A 21,306-nucleotide genomic window follows, 5' to 3' on the forward strand; every position below is an offset into this window, starting at 1 on the left:
TCAGAAATCATTTCTCATTTCTTTACAAGGCAGGGTCTCAGGCACCCTGGCCGCAAACTTGTTTGTAGCTCAGGATGATCCTCCTGCCTCCTCTACCTTCTGAGCCCTGGGATCATAGGCCTGTTTTTCTTGTAGTACTACAGAATTCAATCAGAGCTTCACACGTGGCAGGCAAGCGCTATACCAACTGTGCTGTGGCTCCAGCCCCTGCCTGCTGAATTAAAATGAGCGTCTTTTCTGGTATACCTGAATGCATGATGAAGAATATAACTCCAGTGTGCATGACGGGTAACTAGTTTAGGGTACATGTGTGAATAGGCTGCCTCCACTGAGTGTGAGAGGCAGTGACCGCTCCCCTTCAAAGGCACATTTTGCAAGTCCTTTGCTGGTATCTGCTTGGAAAATCAGAGAGGGAAGCCAATTCTCACCGTGAAATCAGACTAATTTATTATCCTCAATCCGGAGCTAGCTTAGACTTCAAGCTCTGTTAGCTTAAACCAAGCTAAAATACGTTATCCACATCTATCCAGGGAGAATAAGTTAAGATTGGGGGGAAGGCTTTTAAAGGCTAACAGACTTCATGAGAGGGTTCTTACGACTTCGTAGAAAACAAACCGCTCTTAAAAAACAACTTTGATGAGTTAAATGCAAAATGAATGGGAAACATATGGGTTATATTTCCCTTAAGATGCGCGAGGGTTTAAACACTCGAGGGAATGTGTTTGCAAAGTGTGTCTAAGGAGTGTTACAAAATAGATTTCAAAATGCTTGAAAAATAGCCTGCGGTAGCTAACCAACCTCAGATGGGTCATGATAGTTCAGCCGCCCCTAACTGCATATTAATCGCAAGCACTGCTGTCCGAGATTTATATTATGGAAGGGAAGTCATATTGTGGTTAGTGATTTGTTTAAGAAATTACTGAAGAAGTGCTAACTAAAAGACATCTGGAGTAGTCGGCGTGAAACTGGGCTGTGGAGTAGAACCTCAATGGTGCCCAGTAGCTGAGGACAGACATACATGCAGCCAGGAGAATGGGGCTGAGACCCCGAGCGTGCAACTCTTGGAGAGCTGGACCACTTATGGGAGGCTCTAGATGCATTTCTCTGAAGCGTTCAGGATGCTTAGTTCATCCCAGAAAGCCTTGCGCTGAAAAACAAGACCTGTGCACACGCCCTCTACAGCAGGGGCAGCGGCAGCAGGGTTTACATCTCATGACACTGGAGCGCCTGACTGCCCACCCCCATCGCTAACATAAAAAGCAACAGGATGTGCTATGACACTCTCTAAAAATGTCCTGGTAAACATGCCCTGCCCGGAAGGGAAGGTGAGTGGTTAAAAACCTCAGAAGGCAGAGCAAATCTGGCGAGTAACTTTTGTGTATGCTTAGCTTTGCTCGGAGTAATCTGGGGTCTAACCGGTGCTGGGCTAGATTATGATCCTGCATAAACCAGGTCACTCTACAGCCTGCCTCCTCTCCTGCAGAAGGCCGAGTAGGAGTCCAAAGACAATAAATGTATCTCAATTATACTTGGCACCGCAAATGTTATCTTCAGTTCTTGCAGGCCAGTGTCTTGTATTTCTTAACTATTGACAACTTGAATTAATCAGCTCCGCACCCCGAATCCGGCAACTAGAGACCACTACCCCCAGCCTACTGACAGAGCACAGTCAAAACAAAGGTCTAGTAAATACACTGTGTAAGATTACTTTCATCTATAACATTTATAACAGACATACAAAACATAGACTTTGGTCCTAGACTCAAGATATATACAACTATTCCCAAGTCCCAAAGTGGCCAGACTCTTAAGCACTTCCGGTCGCCAGCATGTTGAATAAGGAATACTCAGGCTGTGCATATAATAAACATTTTCCTCTCTGACTTGCTGACTTGCTTTCGCTGCGCAGTGAGATACGCACATGTGTTTGGTTCCTAGATAAGAAGATCATTGAAAATCGCCAGTCAACTCTTCACCTCAAAGACAGCTGTTTGGACAAACATCATTGACTCCTGATTTTCAGCTCTGGGTAATGGCGAGTTGGGAGAGGTAAGGTTAGGAAAGAGGCCATACAGGGGACAAAAATTGCTTCCTTTCCCACCGGTTTGTGGGGCAGAAGGAGAACCAGCCAGGTGGGACAGGGAAACCCCATTCCTCTGTTTGTTAGGAAGGAGGTAGAAGATGGGGGGGGGGGCAGAAGGACCCTGCAACACTCACAGCATTCTCAGTTTCTCGGGAGTGGGGGGATGCCCAGCAATGAACTCTGCTCTGCCCGGTCCAAGCCACAACTTCAAGCTGCACTGATCCTGGGCCCTCAACAAAGCAGAAAGGACTGGTGGACAGAGGGAGAGAACTTGGCCCATCCTGCCCTCTTCTAGTTTGGTGCCACTTTTACCCGTGTCTTTTCTCATCTACACTTCAGGAGGGTAAAACCGCACTTGCAGTCACAGGAAGTGAGAAAAGTGGGGCCACAGAACTGTTTCCAGGCTCCTTCCAAGCTGCAAATAACAATGGCCCAGCTGGGTGGCAATGTAGCTGTGTGCAAATCTCAGCTTCACGCCTGGTCTCCCAGAGCACTTCTGGGATTTACGTGCCTTAGTTTCTCTTTTGTGGTTTTAATAAGAAAACTCTGCCAAGAGCCACATAAGGGAGAACGGTTTATTCCAGCCTACAACTTAAAAGTCAGTCCATCGTGGTAGGGCAGTCATAGTAGTCGGGGGCTTCAAAGCATCTGGTCACGTGGCTGGTCACGTGGTATCCATAGTCAGGAAGCATGGAGGGACGCATGCGTGCTAGTGTCCCACTCACTTTAACACAGTCCCGCATCTCTGCACAGGGACTGGTCCAGTCCACAGTTAAGATATATCTTCCCACATCAATTGACATAATGAAGACGACTTCTCAGACATTCTCAGGCGCTAACATTAATCTAGATACTTCATGACGGGTGAGCCAGAAGCTTGTCTCCTAGGTGACTGTAGAGCCTGTCAGAATGACGATTAACACTAACCGACAGGCAGAATCACAGAGAAACCCGAGAAATGACCGCATACAATTCACACACCGAACCTCAACCCTCCCTGTCCCCAGATAGCTCGAACTCAGTCCCCCATCTCCACCCCAGATGATTCTCACAGCCTAGCAATCGTTTCACCAGGTAACTGCAGACTGGAAAAAGAAGAAAGGCCATTAAAGTCGTACATATTGGTAGGAATATTTGAAAAACAAATGCCAACAAAGTGGCTGGTGTCCATAATTCTGCTCCACAGGGAAAAGGAGAAATTAAACCCCTCACTTAGAACCCAGAGGAAGGGTGTCATACAGCGGGGCTCCAGTCACATCTCATTAGAAATTATGATGGCTTAGCAGCTAAGAGCCCTTGCTGTTCTTCCAGAGGTCCCAGTTTTCAGTTCCCAGCACCCACGTGATGGCTCACAACCATTTGTAACTCGGTTTCCAGGGGATCACACTCCCTCTTCAGACCTCCTCAGGTACTGTATGCATGCAACACACATACGTAAATGCTTGGAAAATGCTCGTGCACATAAGGAAGTTTAAAGATTAATGAGTATATGGAAAGATGCCCAGTATCAGCGGTCATTAGGGACAAGCAAATTAAAACAGCAATTACACACTTACCAAAATGGCGAGACCCGCACAACTACCCCCACCAAACACTGGCAAGGGTTCGGGGCAAGGGGAATACATAGTCCCAGCTAGTGCAATTGCAAGATGCCCTTGGCCAGGTAGGAAGACAGCATTGTAGTTTCTTATGAATGTAAAAACAATCCTACCATGCTCCAGGGACCATAATTGGAGGTACTTACTCTGAAGGAGTTGAAGAACTTAATGCATACCCAGAAACCGTGCAGGAACGTTGGAAACATGCAAGCATGGTTTACAGCCACTGTATTCGTAGTTGCTGTAATTGCCGAAGCTCGGTAGCAGCCGAGACACCTTTCAGAAGGTAGTGAATAAACAAAATGTGGTGGGGTATCCATACAGTGGAATAGCGTTTGATGGAGCCAAAGGCATACACAGAGAAAAGTGAGCGGTGTAATTGCCTCGTGGAGGATTCCCCGCAGTCTGAAAGGCTCCAACTAGACTGGAGACCTGGAAGGCAAAGCTACAGGGACAGAAGAGTTTGGTGGGAGGGCCCAGGAGGTGGGGGCAGGGCCTCGGAGGTGGAGGGAGGGCCTGGGAGGTGGGGGGAGGGCCCAGCAGGTGAGGGGAGGGCCTGGGAGGTGACAGGAAAGTGAGCAGCCCCAGGTGGCCCTCAGGATTTTCAGGGCAGTGAAATGATTGCCCATGAAATTTCTGGTAGGTACACACATTATGCTCTTATCAAAATCTACAACACTACCCAGACTGGGGCCCGCTGCAAGCAATGGACTTTCAGACAGTAGCACTTGCCAAGGCAATATGCTAACACAGGAGAGGCTGCTGTACTGGCAGTACAGGGAGTATGGGAACCTTAAGAACCATTTCTGTGCATGTTTTCCTTAAAGTTCTCTAAAAAATAAAGTCTGATAATCCAAGAAATGGTTTTTGGAAGTGTCATAAAATAAGACTCATAATATGGAAAATTCACCATTTGGAATGTCCACTATGTAACAGTGCTACATAAATATTTATTAAAATAGTTCAGTGGAGAACCACACACATTACCACATCAACCTTAAAACTATTAGTAAATCGCACAGAAAACAAAATACCAACTTGACAAGATGTGATTTCATGAGAAAAGTATGAAAAGGTTTATGGCAGCTAGTGAGGGGTCTGTTGTTCCTCTGGGAGCAAGAAGCACACATGAGAAGCCACCGACAGTCAACTCTCTGGAAATGTAGTATAACATCACAACTTATACCAACACAGCAAGGTTCGAGAATGAAATGAGAGAGAAACACATTGAGCAGATACAACTTAGAAACATCTTTTTATTTAGGTTAGCTTCAAATACTGGATGGCAAACACTAGAAGCAAAATTTTAGAGGCACATCCACTAGCCATTCTGTCGTGCAGGGGTCCCACCAGTGGGACACGGTGTCCACAGAGTCGCTTACCGAGGGAGGGTGGTGTGCGTGAACACTTGTATTTTCATAAAGGTTCTCAGGGGGTGGACAGAGGAACCTGCTAGGCTCTATATATTTAATATCATCGTGTTGTTTTGGTATTTACAGAACCCTGAGAAACCAGTAGACTGTGTGCTATGTATGAACCTGTTCCTGGGGTGAAATACATTCAAATAAAGGCTGGCCACAGCACGAAGAACAACTTCCACAATTCACAGAGGATCACACCTTTAACTGGGGAGGCAGAGGCAGGCTGCTCTCTGTGACTTCAGCCTGATTACATATTTATTTCCAGGCAAGCCAGGGGCTACAAGGTAAGACTCTGTCTCAAAATACTACTAAGACTACTAATAATATCAATTTTTTTAATAGGTTTTGTTTTTTGTTTTTTATTAATTATATGTAAGTACACTGTAGCTGTCTTCAGACGCACCTGAAGAGGGCATCAGATCTTATTACGGGTGGTTGTGAGCCACCATGTGGTTGCTGGGATTTGAACGTCAGACCTTAGGAAGAGCAGTCGGGTGCTCTTACCCACTGAGCCATCTCACCAGTCCCCAATAATACCAATTTTAGAACAGATCTGTAGAGGTGAGGGAAGGAATGCTAAAAACTTAAGCTGGGGTCCCTCCAGAGGGCAAGGATGGTGTGTGGGAGAGTGCACAGGGGTGGGGGCAGAAAGCAGGGAGTGTCAAGTGGGGGGAGGAGGAGCAGGGAGCAGAGAGCTGGAATGAGGAAGCAGAGAGCAGGAGAGGGAGGGGGGAGATCACAGTGCAGGAAGAGCAAGGAGAGGGGAGAGCAGGGGGAGCTGGAAAGAAGAGTGAGCTAGCTTTCTTCTCCCTCTGCCATTCAGGGCACACGTCCCTGCATCAACCTCCATTTGCGGTGGCAACATACCAATCCCATACCATTAGCGTTACCGCTAGTTTTAAGTCAATATCCAGGTTTTAGTTCTGTTTTTAGTTTTCTTAAGGTTTGGGAAAAGCAGAGCAGAAAAGATCTCAAAGCATCCTCTTAATAAGCTTTTATTAATAAGGCACCTGAAATGAGAATTATCATCAAAACTACATTTTTCAAAAAAAAATAAACTGGTAAAAATTCAAATTACTACTAAGTAAATGTGTAAAAACATATCACCATACAGATCTAATATTTTAAATACTCAGTTTCCACATTAAGAAATAATATCAAAAGCAAGTGACCCAAAAATTAAATAAATAAGGAAAGCCTAAATTAAACACATAAATAAGTAAACATGTAATAATTATGAGGTAAATAAACTGCAGAAATAATCGGTGTGGATGAGTGGTCCCCATGAGGATTAGTCCCCTCCCCCGCCCCCCATCCTTCAACTTTAATATCAGTGCGGTCCCGGTGAGGGTTAATTTGCCCCCAATGCATCCTTCAACTTGGTCCTATTTTCTTCTGTTGTGGTGGACTCTTAGATTGACATAAGTATCATATGTGTCACAAATTTAAAACATTGTACATGCAAACATTAAGCAACAAAACAAAGACACTAGAAAGCTGGAATAGTCCAGATTCTTCCAGTTCGCCACAGTTAGATCTTTTCTTAGAAAAGGTCGACTCCCACCTAACATTTTATCCCAAAGCATGAGTCATACCCTAGTTGTGATCTATATTTAATAAGAAAACAGTAGAAATGTACTATTATTATTATTGGGGGCCTGTGTGCGTGTGTGTGTGTGTGTGTATGAAGAGACCAAAAAAGACCTCACTAAGGAGGCCAGAGCCAAGACCACTATGCAAATGACAGGCCCAGTTCTTTGCCTGCCTCTCAAGTGAGGCAAGGAGGAGGTTACCTGGGCAGACTCCTGCCTGATCCTGTAGTGTATCTAAGGAAGGAAGCCTCATGAACTCAGATACCCAAGAGCTAAGGAGGCAATGACTCCCCACAGAGTCACAATACACACAGGGATAACCAGCGACAATTAATACTGTAAACTGGGCTCACACATACTCCTGGGCGGCTGCTTGTTTTAGGCCTCCGTGTGCCTGCTTGACTGCTTGTGGGTGCTGGTTTCCCTACTCCACCCCACTTGGTGAACTCCCTGAAAGTTAGACAGCTGTGTGACTGAACTGTGACCCAGGCTCTCCTGTGAAGGCCCCGGCAGGATGTCCCAGTCTGGCATTTCTGATGGCCATGTGTTGCCTGGGGTCACTCTACTGAAGGATGGAACTCATGGGTGGAAGGCCTGTGATGTCACCTGTTCCTAACCTGCGTAACTAGGAGGCCACAGCTTCCATTTGTCTGGGACATCTCACCAATATTATCTTACTTTCTTTAAAAAGGAAACTATGGAAGCTTTCACAGTAATCGCATTACTTGCGTGTATGCTTTGCATAATCACACGTATAATCGTGGCACAAAAATGATAAAGTGGGTGCACTGAAATAGATCTTTCATCGATTGATTTTTAATGGTGTGTTTAAACAAACAATTGTTTGATTGTTTAAGCAAACTGTTTAATTGTTTAAAACTCATTTTAAACAATTTAAAACCAATCAAAGGTTTCAAAAGAAAAGCAAAGGGGAAAACCTTTCTGTATATTCTCTTCTCCAAACACACAGATCGCTGTCTCTCCAGTTATAAACTAAACTCGTGCTTTAGTAGCAGGAGCCAGGAGAGGCAGTTACTGGAGAAAATGTCCAGCCACAGCTTCAGGGTCCAGCACTACTTGGCAAGTCACGTAGCCTCCACCCACCATCTACACAGCGAGGGTGACCAGCACGGTGTGCCCATGATGGGACGATGAAACAACTGTGCACACACCAGCCCCTGTGCTGCTGCCCCAGAGCTCCTGTTTCCTACTGTGTGCAGAGTAACATGCTTCCTGCCGCCATGGCAGTGACAATGTGTGGACAGCATGTCTTACAGGAGAGAGACATCTGAGTGGCCGGCCTCTTACAGATCTGTGCCGTCTACTGACAGCTTGTGAGGAGGGAGGGATGGAGGGAGCGCACATGTGACTTACTAACTACAGACCACCACCTACCCTAGCGTAGACGCAGGCCTGTACTGTGGGTGCATGAGGACTCCAGAAAAAAAATGGGTTTATGCAAAGGTAACTAATGCCAGAGCCAGGAAAGGTCTGCCAACCAGCAGGGTTATAGAGAAGGTCGGTCTTCCTTCCTTCTCTTTCTTCTTTCTTTTCTTTTCTTTTCTTTTTTCTTTTCCTTCCTTCCTTCCTTCCTTCCTTCCTTCCTTCCTTCCTTCCTTCCTTCCTTCCTTCTTTTTGAAATACAACAAGAGGATTGAATGGGGTTCTTTCTGTTTGATTTTTGAGATAGGGCCTTGCTAGTCTACACAAGCTGGCTTCAGACTCTTCGTGTGTGTGTGTGTGTGTGTGTGTGTGTGTGTGTGTGTGATATTTTCATCATACTTTCAGCAGCTGGGGGGCATTTGGGCTGTTTCTGTTTCCTATGGATCCTCCTGCATCAGCCTTCCACATTAGTTGTTTATTTTAAGCATTTATCAATAATCAGTCCCAGCTACTGGGAGGCTGAAACAGCTGAAGACCAGCATTGGCAACAGAGTCAGACTCTTCCTCAAAGTAAATAAATAAAAGCAAGTTTGTTCATGGAAGGAAGAGTCTCTCAGTCTAATTTTAAAATTAGTCCCATTACAAATGTCTTTTGATTTGAAATTTTATAATCCTTACGAAGGGACCTGTGCACTGTGGGATGCTCCCCTCTGGACCCCGGGTTAGGCACAGACCACATCCAAACACCTCCGTCCAAGCACAAGCCAAATGCAAAGAGATCCTTTATTAAGCAAGGCAGAGAGATGAGACAAGGTGGCTGAGTCTGAATTACACAGAAACAACAGTAAATAGCTTTGCAGGTGTTAATCGTAAGAGGAAAGGGGGAGCTCTGTCTTAGAGTGAGCGAGAACGTGCTGGTAAGATCTGGTTGGTTATGTTAGTTAGGTTAGTCGAAATACTGAATTCTGATAGCTAGACCTTGGTGCTCGGTCTCAGGAATGAGTCAGTGACTGAATAAGGGGCCAGACCTTGGTAGTGAGCTTCAGGATCAAGCTAACAGCTCAGTGGGGGAGAGGGGTAAACGACAAAACCTGTCAGTGCCATGTCTGCTATGCTCCGCTGTGTGTGCAATGGTCAGCCTGCTGGGGCCCTTCACTCCCTCTCAGAAGAAAGGGGGAAATTTACAGTAATCAGATGAATCCAAGAGTTTAGAGAGTCGGGCTTATGTCTCCTGAAAAGAGCGTGATGCATTTATAGGTTTTAGTAAGAAAAAGGGGTCAAATATCTTAAGCAACATACTAGGAGTTTTTAAAAGTGCCTCTAAGGTGTATATAGTATATAGCTTAAAATAGGCTCGAGAATCAGGATATTATTAGACAAACTTTTGAAGCATAGGTTGCCTGGTGATCCAGAAGGGCAGGTGTAATTAATCACAGAGAACGGACATCAGGGCACAGTGCGTGTGACCACACTCATGCGGCCCCTGTCTGAGATCCTCCTTCCTGGTTACTCCGCATCTAACGAGCATGGCAGCTGTCTGCTCTAGTCCCACTGCATGCACAAGTTCATAGGTTCTGTTTGTGGGGTTGGAGGGATGGCTCAGCCGTTAAGAACACTGGCTGCCCTTGTAGAGACCTGGGTTTGGTTCCCAGCATCCACACGGTGGCTCACACACCCTGTAATTCCAGAACCAGGGGACCCAATGTCCTCTCTGGCCTCCTCGGGCACTGCATGCATGTGGTATACAGACATGCGTGCTGGCAGAATGCTCGCTCACATGCAGAAGAGGGGAAAGGTTCTTTTGCATTCGCCTAGGAGACTAGTCTTGTTTGGAACTCAGATTACCGACCTAAACAGGTTAAATTCTACAAAAGCACACAGTGTTGGAGGTGAGAAAAAACAGTAGCCATATTGACTTGAGAGTACTGAAGGAAGAGTGAGGACTTCAAAGGCTGAAGGCTGCTGCTAACTAAGAAGGGCTCTTCCCATCATTGCAAAGGAAGCAGGAGAGGCCCCGGCACAGAGACTACAGGCCAGGGCAAATGTCAACGGAGCAGTCGGTCAGAGACTCTTCCCTGGTGGATGTAAGGCGGCAGCTAACAGAGGAACTGGTAAGCTAAGAGGAGTGAGTACTAACTACATTTTCAACTCTAACAGGAAGTATTAGATTCTAGAGATTTAAAAATTATTCCTGAAGAACTTGTGATCATTCCACTCAAAGTGACAATTCCAAACTACCAGTCAGTGCACGTATGGGCAAGAAAACTCTGCCAATGCTTTGTAAACAAGGCCCTCCCTGCACAGAGCTACCCCTTCAGCCCGGGCCACTGGCTCTCTTATTCTGTACACAAGTATGAGGTTTGGTAGCCTGGAGCCAGCAGACTGTATGATCATACCTTGTTTCTCAACTACATTTCTCTGTACCTCTGGCATTTCTGTTTTGGTTTGGCCTTCAAGTGAAGATTCCTCTGATTAAAACTTCCAGATTTTTTTTTTTAATTTCAGGAATTTCTTCACATTTCATAAAGAAAACTCCCAGAGATGGAAGAGCTGACCAATCATGCAGACCCAAACTCAACCATCCACTTTTCGTACTTCTCCAGGTCTGCCGCTGAGACAGACTTGGCGATTTTCTTCAGAGCCAACTCCAAGTCCCCTCTGGTGACAGGCATCTGCAGCTCCTCCTTGGACAGGGCCCGGATCTCTTCCGGACTCAAGCCATTGATGCGCCGCCTCATCGCCATCAAAGAAGCGTCCCTGTAATCACAGAAAAGGAGTCAGCAGCCATCCCTGCACCTGTTCTCAGCACTTCCATTACTACAGAGTTAGTTACCACAGACATTCTATTACCAAGTTACACAAACGTTCTGAGGACTATTTTATATGTGCTTTCATGATACCACTTAGAAGTCTCCAGTTCTCGCCCGAGCTAGTATCTCGCCGGCAAGAATTCACTCGGACAACCGGATCCTTCTACGGCAAAGCTTTTATTGCTTCAACATAAGGAAGACCCCGAACCCAGAAAATGGCGCTGCTTATATAGCCCGCAGCGTGACGTTTCAGCACCTGATGTGGTGTGACAGCACCTGATTAGTTGCTCGCCTATCACCCCATTACTACGCCCCGAGATGGGCAGTGACTGGGCGTGAATTCACTCTTGCACTTGCGCATAAGGCTTGTTTACTAGTTAGGCGCAGTGGAAGCCAGCGTCATCTTATAATGGTGATTGCTCACGGCACGGCTCTCCACATCCAGTCACATCTGGAAGTTCCAGGAGAGGTTCAAAATGGATGCAAAAGCTGGAGAGATGGCTCAGTTGGAATAGTGCTGGCTCTCTAAGCATGAGGACCAGGGAGGGGTTCAATTCCTAAACCCCCCAAAATGCTGGGTATACTGGCATACGCTTGTCATCCTAGCTCTGGGGAGGTGAAAACAGAAATCCCTTGGGGGCCTGTTGGCCAGCTAGCCTAGCCTACTTGGCAAGCCTAAGGCCATTGAGAGATCTTGTCTCCAAAACCAGGGTGAGGCGAGGAATGATGGTACACACATTTAGTCCAGTATCCAGAAGGCAGAAGCAGGCAGACCTGTATGATTTGGGCTCTAACTTGGTTAACATAGCCAGCTAGAGATACAGTGAGACCCTGAAAAAAAGCAAAGCAAAGCAACCCACCCTTAGTCACCAACCATATAAACAAACTCAGGTGGCCAGCACCTGAGAAACAACATCCAAGATTGATCTCTGGTCTCCAAGTGCACACAGGTGCACAGGCATCTGTACACAGTCTACACCTGCAAACACACACACACACACACACACACACACACCAAAACAGGATAGGCATTGAGAAGTGTTCAGAGGCCTGGGACAAGCTCAGCTAGTACCCGGTTTTCTACTCTGTGCCTCAAAACCAGCCTGGAAGTTTAGGAAGAGGAAATCAATTTTGGAATACAGAATTGCACACTTGGAATGAACATCTGGCTAATGTTAAAATGAGTCAAGTCTATAGCCAATAAGTCAGCGTACAGCCTCGGCGTGGTGTAAAGGCAGGGATGTGAGCATCTCCCTATGCAGGCTGCCTCGGGATGTCTGTGGGATGCTTCTCCTGACCAACTGTAAACAAACACAAAGCTTTAGAAGAAATGGCTGAGTTCTCACAAGACCTACCAGGAAGGACAAGCCAGCCACACCTTCGGGTCTGCCAGGGTTTTACTACAGAGGCTGTGGAAACTATAGTGAGCCTGAGGCCTCTAGACTCAAATGCACCCACCAAAACCACTAGCAGGGAACACCAGAGAGACACTAGCAGGGAACACCAGAGAGACAGATGCTAAGACTTTAAGGGAAAGTGTGGAGCAGTGTACGCAGACTTCTCCATATGAGAACTAAAAGTTCTCTTTTCCCAGTCATGAAGGCCTTAAAATGGAAGGGAACGGAAAACTGTATCGATGAAACTGATCAACTTCGCTCATCCTCACGTGGTCCAAATCTGCTCAATAAAGCTACACACTATTGCTTCCATAAGTTCGGCTGGGCTCCACCCTGAAGCTGATTAGCTAGGGGTCACTCAGCTATTGTTGCCAAGTAAGACACAGTGTTTCTTAGAGCAACCAAAAGTCTAGGTGAGGAAAGGAGAGAGAGCTCACTGGTGGAGCACTTGCCCCGCCTCCTATGTTTGGTGCCAATACCCCAAGAGAGTGTCTGTAATCCTAGCACTTCTGAGACACAGGCAGGAGCAGCATGAACTTACAGTCTGCGCAACAGAGGGAGGACCCGGTATCAAGAATTGAGCAAGCGAAAGCAAAAGTCATCATATTATGTACGTGGCTGTGTGTATTAATATTATGTACGTGTCAGTGTGTGTTAAGGGACTCTGTACTGATACAATGCTGTGTGTGTTTTAGAGCTGACCATTTGTGCTCTACACTCAGGAAGACTGTCTCTCTGCGCTCAGCACTCCTTGGCTGCCCGCTGTTCTCCATCTAGGCCATTGAGACCTCCTGAGATTTGCTGTCTGGGTGTTAGCATTGCTGTTGTTATTCATGTTCAGGCAGTCAGGTTGGTGGAAGCAAAGGGAAGGAAGAATGGTGTAGTGATTATATTATAATTAAAAAATAAATAAATAATTTTAAAAAAAGAAAGTAAAGCTATTTGAAAAGAAAAAATAAGTGCAAACCTCCAGGAAACAGGGTGCTGACCTCAGGTTTGGGGCTAACAGCACTGACTTTAAGGCCAGCAGTCCTGCACACCTCAAACTGGCCACAGGTCACCAAGACACACCTGCAGATGTTAGTGATGTCGGCACCCGAGTAGCCCTCCGTCTTGTCGGCGATGTCCTCCAGGTGGACATCGGGGTCCAGCTCTACCTCCCGGAGGCTGATCTTCAGGAGCTCCGCTCTTCCTTTTGCTGTTGGAAGATAGAATGCCTCGTGTAAACGTACTACTCCTTTTGCTGGGATCCCATTTTAACATCCAGAAAAGGAGAGCAGTGGAAAGAAGAGACCAAAATGGTGAGGCCCTGAGCACTTCTATTTGCCACACAATGCAGTCTCTCTACCTTCTGTATGTGGCCTCTGAAACCTGATGGGACTCAATTCTCCCTACAGACGCCAGATGCCTGCTGTGAGAACCACGGCTCTGAGCTCTCTACGGAAGAGTAACACTGTCTTCAAGCACCGGAACAGCTTCTAAGTAAAAACATCTGGGGGCTGCAGAGGCAGCTCACAGTCAAGAGCACTGGCTGTTCGTGCAGAGGCCCTGGATTCAATTCCAAGCACCCTCATGTAGCTCACACATGGTCTGTGACTCCATTTCCAGGGGATCTGTTGCCCTCTCCTGGCCTCTGTAGGCATTGCAATGCATGTGGTTTTAATACAGGCTGGCAAAATACCTATACACATAGAATTACTTTTAAAATAGAAAAACTATCTGGTCTAGTTTATCAAAAGTGACAGAATGGAGTAACTCCGCAGAATAGCCCTGATGACAGGGTTAAGGAGCTCTTGTCCAAGGTTCAGAAGAGCTCCTGAGACACGGCGAGCACAGCGCGTCCCCGGTGAAGCGCCTCCTTAGAGCGCTAGCCCAGGGGCACTTGGTACCGGCATGGCTTCCTCCCATGACGTGGGCACAGCTCTGTGCTGAGCCACTTGGCATCTCGTTGCTGTAGTTTGAGGAAGACCTGCTTGAATGAAACACTATGACAGGCCATGACAGGTTTACCTGGGTCTCTCCTAAGATACAAAAGAAAGTTAAATTTCCTCAACTCTTATTTTAAGAAATTTTAAATGTACAGGAAAAAAATCATTTACATCTCTTCACCATTCACTAGAGGCTAATAGTACCACTCCAGCTCCCTACCTCACACCCCGCATACACACACACACACACACACACACACACACACACACACACACACACACGTGTAAATTGAGAGCTGGCTGCAGATAACATTATACCCACACTCTCATGAGCGTATATTTCCTGAGAACAAAGACATATATGCACACTTTCACTATTATCAGGGTGTACAGCAGCAGGGCCACAGTAAGTACCTGAAACACAATTCAAAGTGCAGTGCCCCTGACTGCTGGCTTCCTGGTATCTACCCCATCATGGCCTACATTCACACCGCACCTCAGCGTTGTCTAACCAGAGTCTGCCCTTACCTGTTTATCTTTATTAGTGCTATCTTTCATGACACTTACAATTCTTCTCCCAATTCCTAACATCAAAGCATTTCCACAAAATGTCTGAAGAGGTCTGCGCACAGAGTGGTATGACCCGGATGCTCTGGGAGAGCAGAAGGGTAGGACAAGCTGCTGCTGACCATTCATCCGATGGCCTGCAGAGCAACAGCATCCTGCCTGCCGGTGGGACTCTCTGGAGATGAACAGATCAGTGGAGCAGAAATGAGACTGAGGTAGGCGCTAGGCTCCCAGTGATGACAGGTGGGTTGGGCAATGAAGAAAAGCAAACCTATCCCCAGGGAACATGGGATCCGGTTTCCCCCACACTATACACAAAAATCAGCGCCAATGCATTACATGTAAAATAAATGTGAGATTATATTATTTCAGGAGGTAATGAGGAAAACAGTTAATGATCTCAGGGAGCATTCTCAAGATACAGGTTTTTATAGAGGAGCACTGGGGCGGCAGAGACAGCTCAGCAGATAAACCATTTATCATGGAAGATGAGGACCGGGTCTGGATACCTAGCACCCACATCAAAGTCTGAGCAAGCAGCATGAACCTTGATCCCTGAGCTGGGCGGGACAGACACAGGTCCTGAAGGCTCTCGGGCCAGCTAGTCTAGTCAGCCAACAAGCTCCAAGCAAGGGAGAACCCTGTCTCAAACAACGAGGAAGGGGACAGAGGAACACCCTCAGCACTGACCTCTGGCCTCCAGAGGCACACACAGCACTCACACACACATGAGGACCTGCATGTGGCTATGCACACATCACACACACACCACAGAAGCACAAGGGGAGAACTTATCATGTAGAACACACTTGAATTGGGGATTCCTATTATTACAAAAACCATGTTCCCAAATATTCTTATGCTGAAGTCCTAACCTCAAGTCCTTTGGAGTTTGACTGCACTTAGTGACAGATTTTCTTTCCTTCCTTCCTTCCATCTCCCTTTCTTTCTTCCTTCCTTCCTTCCTTCCTTCCTTCCTTCCTTCCTTCCTCCCTCCCTCCCTCCCTCCCTCCCTCCTTCCCTCTCTCTCTCTCTTTCTCTCTCTCTCTCTCTCTCTCCCTCCCTCCCTTCCTTCCTTCCTTCCTTCCTTCCTTCCTTCCTTTTCCTTTTTCCTTTCCTTTTCTTTCCTTTCTCCTTTTTCCTTTCCTTTCCTTTCCTTTCCTTTCCTTTCCTTTCCTTTCCTTTTTCCTTTCCTTTCCCTCCCCCTCGCCCTGCCCCTCCCCCTCTCCTCTCCTCTTCTCTTCTCCCTTTTGCTCCGGCCCTGCTCACCCCAGCCCAAAGGTTTCTCATTTGTTTCTCAAGATGGGTGGTTGTGAGCCACTATGTGGTTGCTAGGATTTGAACTCATGACCTCTGGAAGAGCAGTCAGTGCTCTTAACCAGAGCCATCTCATTAGGCCGTGACAAGTTTTCTTAAAAGACATGATGAGATCATGCGACTATGTCCTAACCCAATGTAACCAATGTTCTTACAGAGAGTTTAGGGCACAGATGTACTCAGGAGGGAGGTCATGTGTAGATACCAGAGGAAGATGGCATCTACCAGGCAAAGAGAAGGGTCTCAGAGTGAAAGATGTCTACACAGCCTTGATCCTGAGGAAAGCGTTATAATCCCTTTCTCCTCACTTGCTCGGGTGACGTAACCACGTTCACTCTGCGGGACGCACAGCCAGTCTACACTATTGGTGACTCCGCACAGCCCTGCTGGACAATACCTGTACCACAGCATGACTGTCTACAGTGGCTTCAGCTCCTTTCCTAGAGCCTGGGCAGCCACTTTAGGAGGACACACGGTCTTCCCCTGGGTCTACAGATGTCCCATGGCAGGATGAGAAGGCCTGGCATCTGTCCCTTCCTCCTATGTCTGTCATCCTGGCTGGCTTATCCTCTGGGCAGATTCTACTCATCCTGCACATAGATAGGTTAAGTATTAGAGAACTATCGTGTCCTAGTTCAGGGTTAATCTGACAGAGATGTGCCTGGTCTCTTATTCCCCTTCAAGGTAAAGTTCCCTACCAGCCACAGCAACCACCAAAGGAATGAGGAGACGCAGTGCCTGTGGCCCTGAGGGACCTCTGCGGTGCCCAGGAATGCCCATATTCCTCCCTGGATTCCTCTCTCCTTTGTCGCTCCTTCCCTGCCTGCAGAACCAGCTCTGTGAAAGAGATGATGGCTTTAAGCAGAGCTTCCTCTTCTCCATTATCCCATTGCTAAATAACAGGGGGTTTTGGTTTTTTGTTTTTGTTTGTTTGTTTTTATTGTTGTTTTTTGTTTTTGTTTTTTTATCTCCAACACTTACATGTGAGAAAGATCTCCTACCCTGGCATGCACCCCACACCTGAGCTCCATGACACCTTTGTCTTGGACTTTGTGACTTCGTGAGCAAGTGGATTTCTGTTGTTTAATGCAACCAGGCTATGGTGCTCACACTAGCAACTAAAAATGAACACAGGAAAATAGCACACGGCTCCAGAATGTAACTACATCTGCATGTAATGGCACACGGCTCCAGAGTGGACCTACATCTGCATGCAATGGCACACGGCTCCAGAGTGGAGCTACATTTGCATGCGGAAACATCTGGACAATAGCAGCAGACCAACAGACACAGTTTTGTGACTGAATTTATGTAAAATTGCAAAAGAAATAAAACTGTGTGGAAATATATTATTAAGTGATACAATTACAAGGAAAAACAATAAATCATTTTTACAAAAGGGACAACAGCGGTTAGCAGCAGGCCTGGAAGGGAGTGTGCTTGGGAGGACACTCTGGGGACTGCTGAGTTCTGAAGATGTCCTGTCTCTTTCCTAGAAGTGGGGACAAGAGCATTTGACTTGCCAATTATTGAATAAACAGAGAAAGCTAATAAATGATTTGGCCCCAAGTTCACGCACACCCAGCCAAAAGAGACAATACGGCGCAAGCAGTCACAATGGGGGACAACGGACAAGCATCTTCCAATGCTTGGGGGAAAAGGGGCACAACTCAGAACTCTTCCCCCTCAGGCACCGGTTCTGGAGACAGAAATGAGCCTGGGGCCTTTGGGACAAACATGCTCAGGTCACTGGCACAGAGACACATTCTGACAGTCATGACGGCTGAGTCTCTAAGTGGAGTCACTTCAGCCACTGCTTTAGGTAAGATTGTCTCGTAAGCTCAACCAGTAATTAAGCCCTACTGTAAGAAAAAGAAATGTGTTTAAGTCATAAGATTATTAAAAGTAGCAGAATAAAAGTGACAGTTAGGGTAGGTGACATACAGGAGGGCTTGTAAGATGAAGTTCTACCAATTAATTATGTTAGCTAGCCTGGAGGTCAAGTCACAGGAGAGATCAAGTAATATTTTACAAAAGTACAGTTCCAAAATTCATAGGCAAGGCTTCCCCTTCTACCCACGGAGGGACAACTGACACTAGACCCATCCTCCTATGGTAAACAACTACAATCTTGGGCAAAGTCACGAGGCCAGGCGTTTTCATGTCTGGGTGTTCACCTGCTTGTCTGGCTATGACCCTGGGTGTATAATGCCTGCAGAAGCTAGCAGATGGCTTTGGATCCCCTGGGACTCGAGTTACAGATGGTTGTGAGCTACCAGGTTAGTGCTGGGAACCGATCCAGCACTCTCTCAAAAGGCAGCCAGTGTTCTTAAACCACTGGCCATCTTTCCAGCCCCAAGAATTTTAAGATGAGTTTTTCTTAGCTTTGCCTCTGAGTGCCAGCAGGAACACCCGTTTATAGCCAAGCAATACCTAGACGCTCTACAATATAAAGCATACGATATAAATCACACGGTGTATTAAGAAACAGAAAAATGAGGGGGCTGGAGAGGTCTCTCGGTGGTTATGAGCACTGACTGTTCTTCCAGAAGTCCTGAGTTCAATTCCCAGCAACCACATGGTGACTCACAACCATCTGTAATGGGATCCGATGTCCTCTTCTGGTGTGTCTGAAGACAGCAACAGTGTACTCACATACAATAAATAAATAAATCTTTAAAAAAAAAAAAAGAGTTGGGCAGTGGTGAGGCACGTCTTTAATCCCAGCACTTGGGAGGCAGAGGCAGGCGGATTTCTGAGTTCCAGGTCAGCCTGGTCTACAGAGTGAGTTCCAGGACAGCCAGGGCTACACAGAGAAACCCTGTCTCAAAAAACAAAAACAAAAACTAAAACCAAAACAAAACAAAAAAAAAGAAGAAACAGAAATATGCAAATAAATCAAGAAAACTGAAAAACAGTGACTAGAAACAGGGTTGTCTAAAGGTTAGAATGGCTATCATAAAGTAGGAAATGAGAACCTTATTTTGAGTAAACATTAAACTGAAATACAGAGGCCTGAAATAATGTATTAGTCTTACGGTTTCCATGAGTTAGGAATCTATAAGCAGTGTATCTAGAATGTCTGGCTTGGGGTCCGTGACGGCTAATCTTTATGCTCAGCCTGGCTGGGACCAAGTGTCCAAAGGGTATGCCTAGTTTTATTCTGGAGGCCAGTATTTTAGTTGGTGACTTTGAGAGAGCCCTGGATTGGTTCCCAGCACTAACGTAGTAGCTCACAACCATCTCTAACTTGAGTTCCCACCTGCTCTGAGGGGTGGCTGGGCCTCACCTCTTCAACTGAAGGCTTGGATAGTTAAAACATTGGCCTCACCCAGAAAATGGGAGGGAGCCTGGAGGCAGATGGGCTTCTGGCCTAACTGCCCATGGCATCAGCTCTTCCTGGGTCTCTACCATGGCAGTTCACCCTGTACACTGTGAACTTGCCAGCAGAAATGTGGAGGAACGCTGCTTGATGGCACACAGACTCACACCTAGCTGGCTTTCTGACATAGCCTGGGTCCAACTGCGTCAGAACTGTGCTACCCACAGTGGTCTGGCTCCACCTGCATCAACTTGCAATCAAGACAACTCCCCGCAGACTCACTCACAGGGCAATCTGAGGCTCACAGGCAATCCACTGAGACTCCCTTCTCTAGGCTGTGAGACTCTGGGCTGTGCCAAGTGCACAGTTAAGCTAAATAGGACAGAAAGTATCTCCTGAGGTTGTACTACAGGCCTGGAGTAGTCAATCTAGAAGCAGCTAATTTCTGTGACTGGCAAGGTGGTGGCTGTGAGTAAAAGCCTTCAGTTCCTATGTGGGCTTCCCCATGGCTGCCTGAGTGACCTCATGTCATGGCTGCCTGACCCTCATGAGAAAGATGTCAGGTACAAACTATCCTTTCTCTAATCTAGGTTTAGAAGCTCTAGCATCACTTCTGCCGCCCTGTTCTGAGACACAAGCCACATGACTAACGCTGAGAGAGAACTGCAGGAGTTAAAGGGAGGAGAGACGAGTGGACGAGACAACAGGGAGGCATCCCAGCAAAATTACAAACTACTTCAAAGGTGCATTGCGTCTTGGTGTGTGGTCGTATGGTGGCATACAGCTGCCATATCTCAGATTCTTAAGGGGATAAAGTTTATTGTGTCTATGTCCATCCTCAGTACAGCTGATTTAAAAACAGAGAATTAATCAGAGGCAGAAAGACACGCCTCAACACACAAGGGGACAATGACGGCTGACATCGCATTAAAAACAGAGGCTGAGAGTGGCGGCAGCACATTGAGTAAGAAAACCCTAGCCGCGGTTCTCTGATGATGCTTGAACTCAGTGGCTTGAACTCAGCATGGCTTGGGAGCCACATGAGAAGCGCAGGAGCGGGCTAGCAGTCCCGGAAGTAGGCGTGGTCATCGTGTGCACTGTGTGGGAGTGGTCGGAACAGCTGTCCATCACAGCCATCTCGGCTCTGCTCCGAGCTAACACAGCTCCTAGAAACCAGGAAGGAAGGCCCACTTGGAGCTTCCCCTTGGAGGGAAAGAGAAGAGGGACGTGTGCTCCCACACTGCAGCTTCCCATAGCTCTGCCGGCTCACGCTGAGCACTGAGGAGCCATCCGCACGCGGTGTCCCAGGTGCCTCAGGACCAGAACCTATGGCATCTTGGAAAATGCCCGCACAGTTCCATGGGGCAGGGGTCCAGGCTTTTCCCCTGGGAGGACAGAGAAGAGGGGGACATATGTCTAACTGTGTCAAATGCCTGGCATTCAGGAAAACTGTCCGAGGCACTGATCTCTGCCTCACTAGACTGTGGCACAGGTAGAGCTTACTCTGTGAGTTTAACTTCCTCATTTTCTCAAAGTAGAAAACAGAGGACCAAGTTGAGGCCTGTCTTCTTCTTTAAACTCAAATGTTAACAGCTGTGAATTTTTCATCCACGATGCCTTACATGGTCTAAACTGCACACATGTCCAGAGACATGCAATGGAGAAAAATGTAGGGAAATTCTACTTTCACTCAGTTGACACAATCTAGATTTAGTCTGTCTGATCTGTTGTGGTGACTCCTTATTTCTCACATTGGTAATTTATCCGCTGTTCTTGATTACTCCTCTAGAGATTTAAAAAAAAATCCAAATATTTGCCTTGTTAATAGTCTATTTCCTATTTCACATAACATTTTTATAATTTATTTTCCCAACATACGTAGGCTAAG

The 21,306-nt window shown here is 46.7% G+C and overlaps 1 protein-coding gene across 4 annotated transcripts in view; it reads right to left on the bottom strand.

Annotated features, from left to right (window-relative positions):
* Window positions 1–6,081: 6,081 nt before the first annotated feature.
* Katnal1 (katanin p60 subunit A-like 1) overlaps window positions 6,082–21,306 on the bottom strand; it is a 57,585-nt gene continuing 42,360 nt past the window's right edge. For all 4 annotated transcript variants that reach the window (XR_868674.3, XM_006504829.4, XM_006504828.4 and 1 more), the window contains exons 10-11: window positions 13,356–13,482; window positions 6,082–10,834 (exon numbers count right to left, since the gene is read on the bottom strand). Coding sequence is in view for 3 of the 4 variants with exons in the window: in XM_006504829.4 (XP_006504892.1) it covers window positions 10,636–10,834; window positions 13,356–13,482 (326 nt within the window). In the remaining variant the exon portion in view is untranslated. The remainder of the gene's footprint in view (window positions 10,835–13,355; window positions 13,483–21,306) is intronic.

This window comes from Mus musculus, chromosome 5, assembly GCF_000001635.26.
Source record: "Mus musculus strain C57BL/6J chromosome 5, GRCm38.p6 C57BL/6J".
NCBI classification, from domain to species: domain Eukaryota; kingdom Metazoa; phylum Chordata; class Mammalia; order Rodentia; family Muridae; genus Mus; species Mus musculus.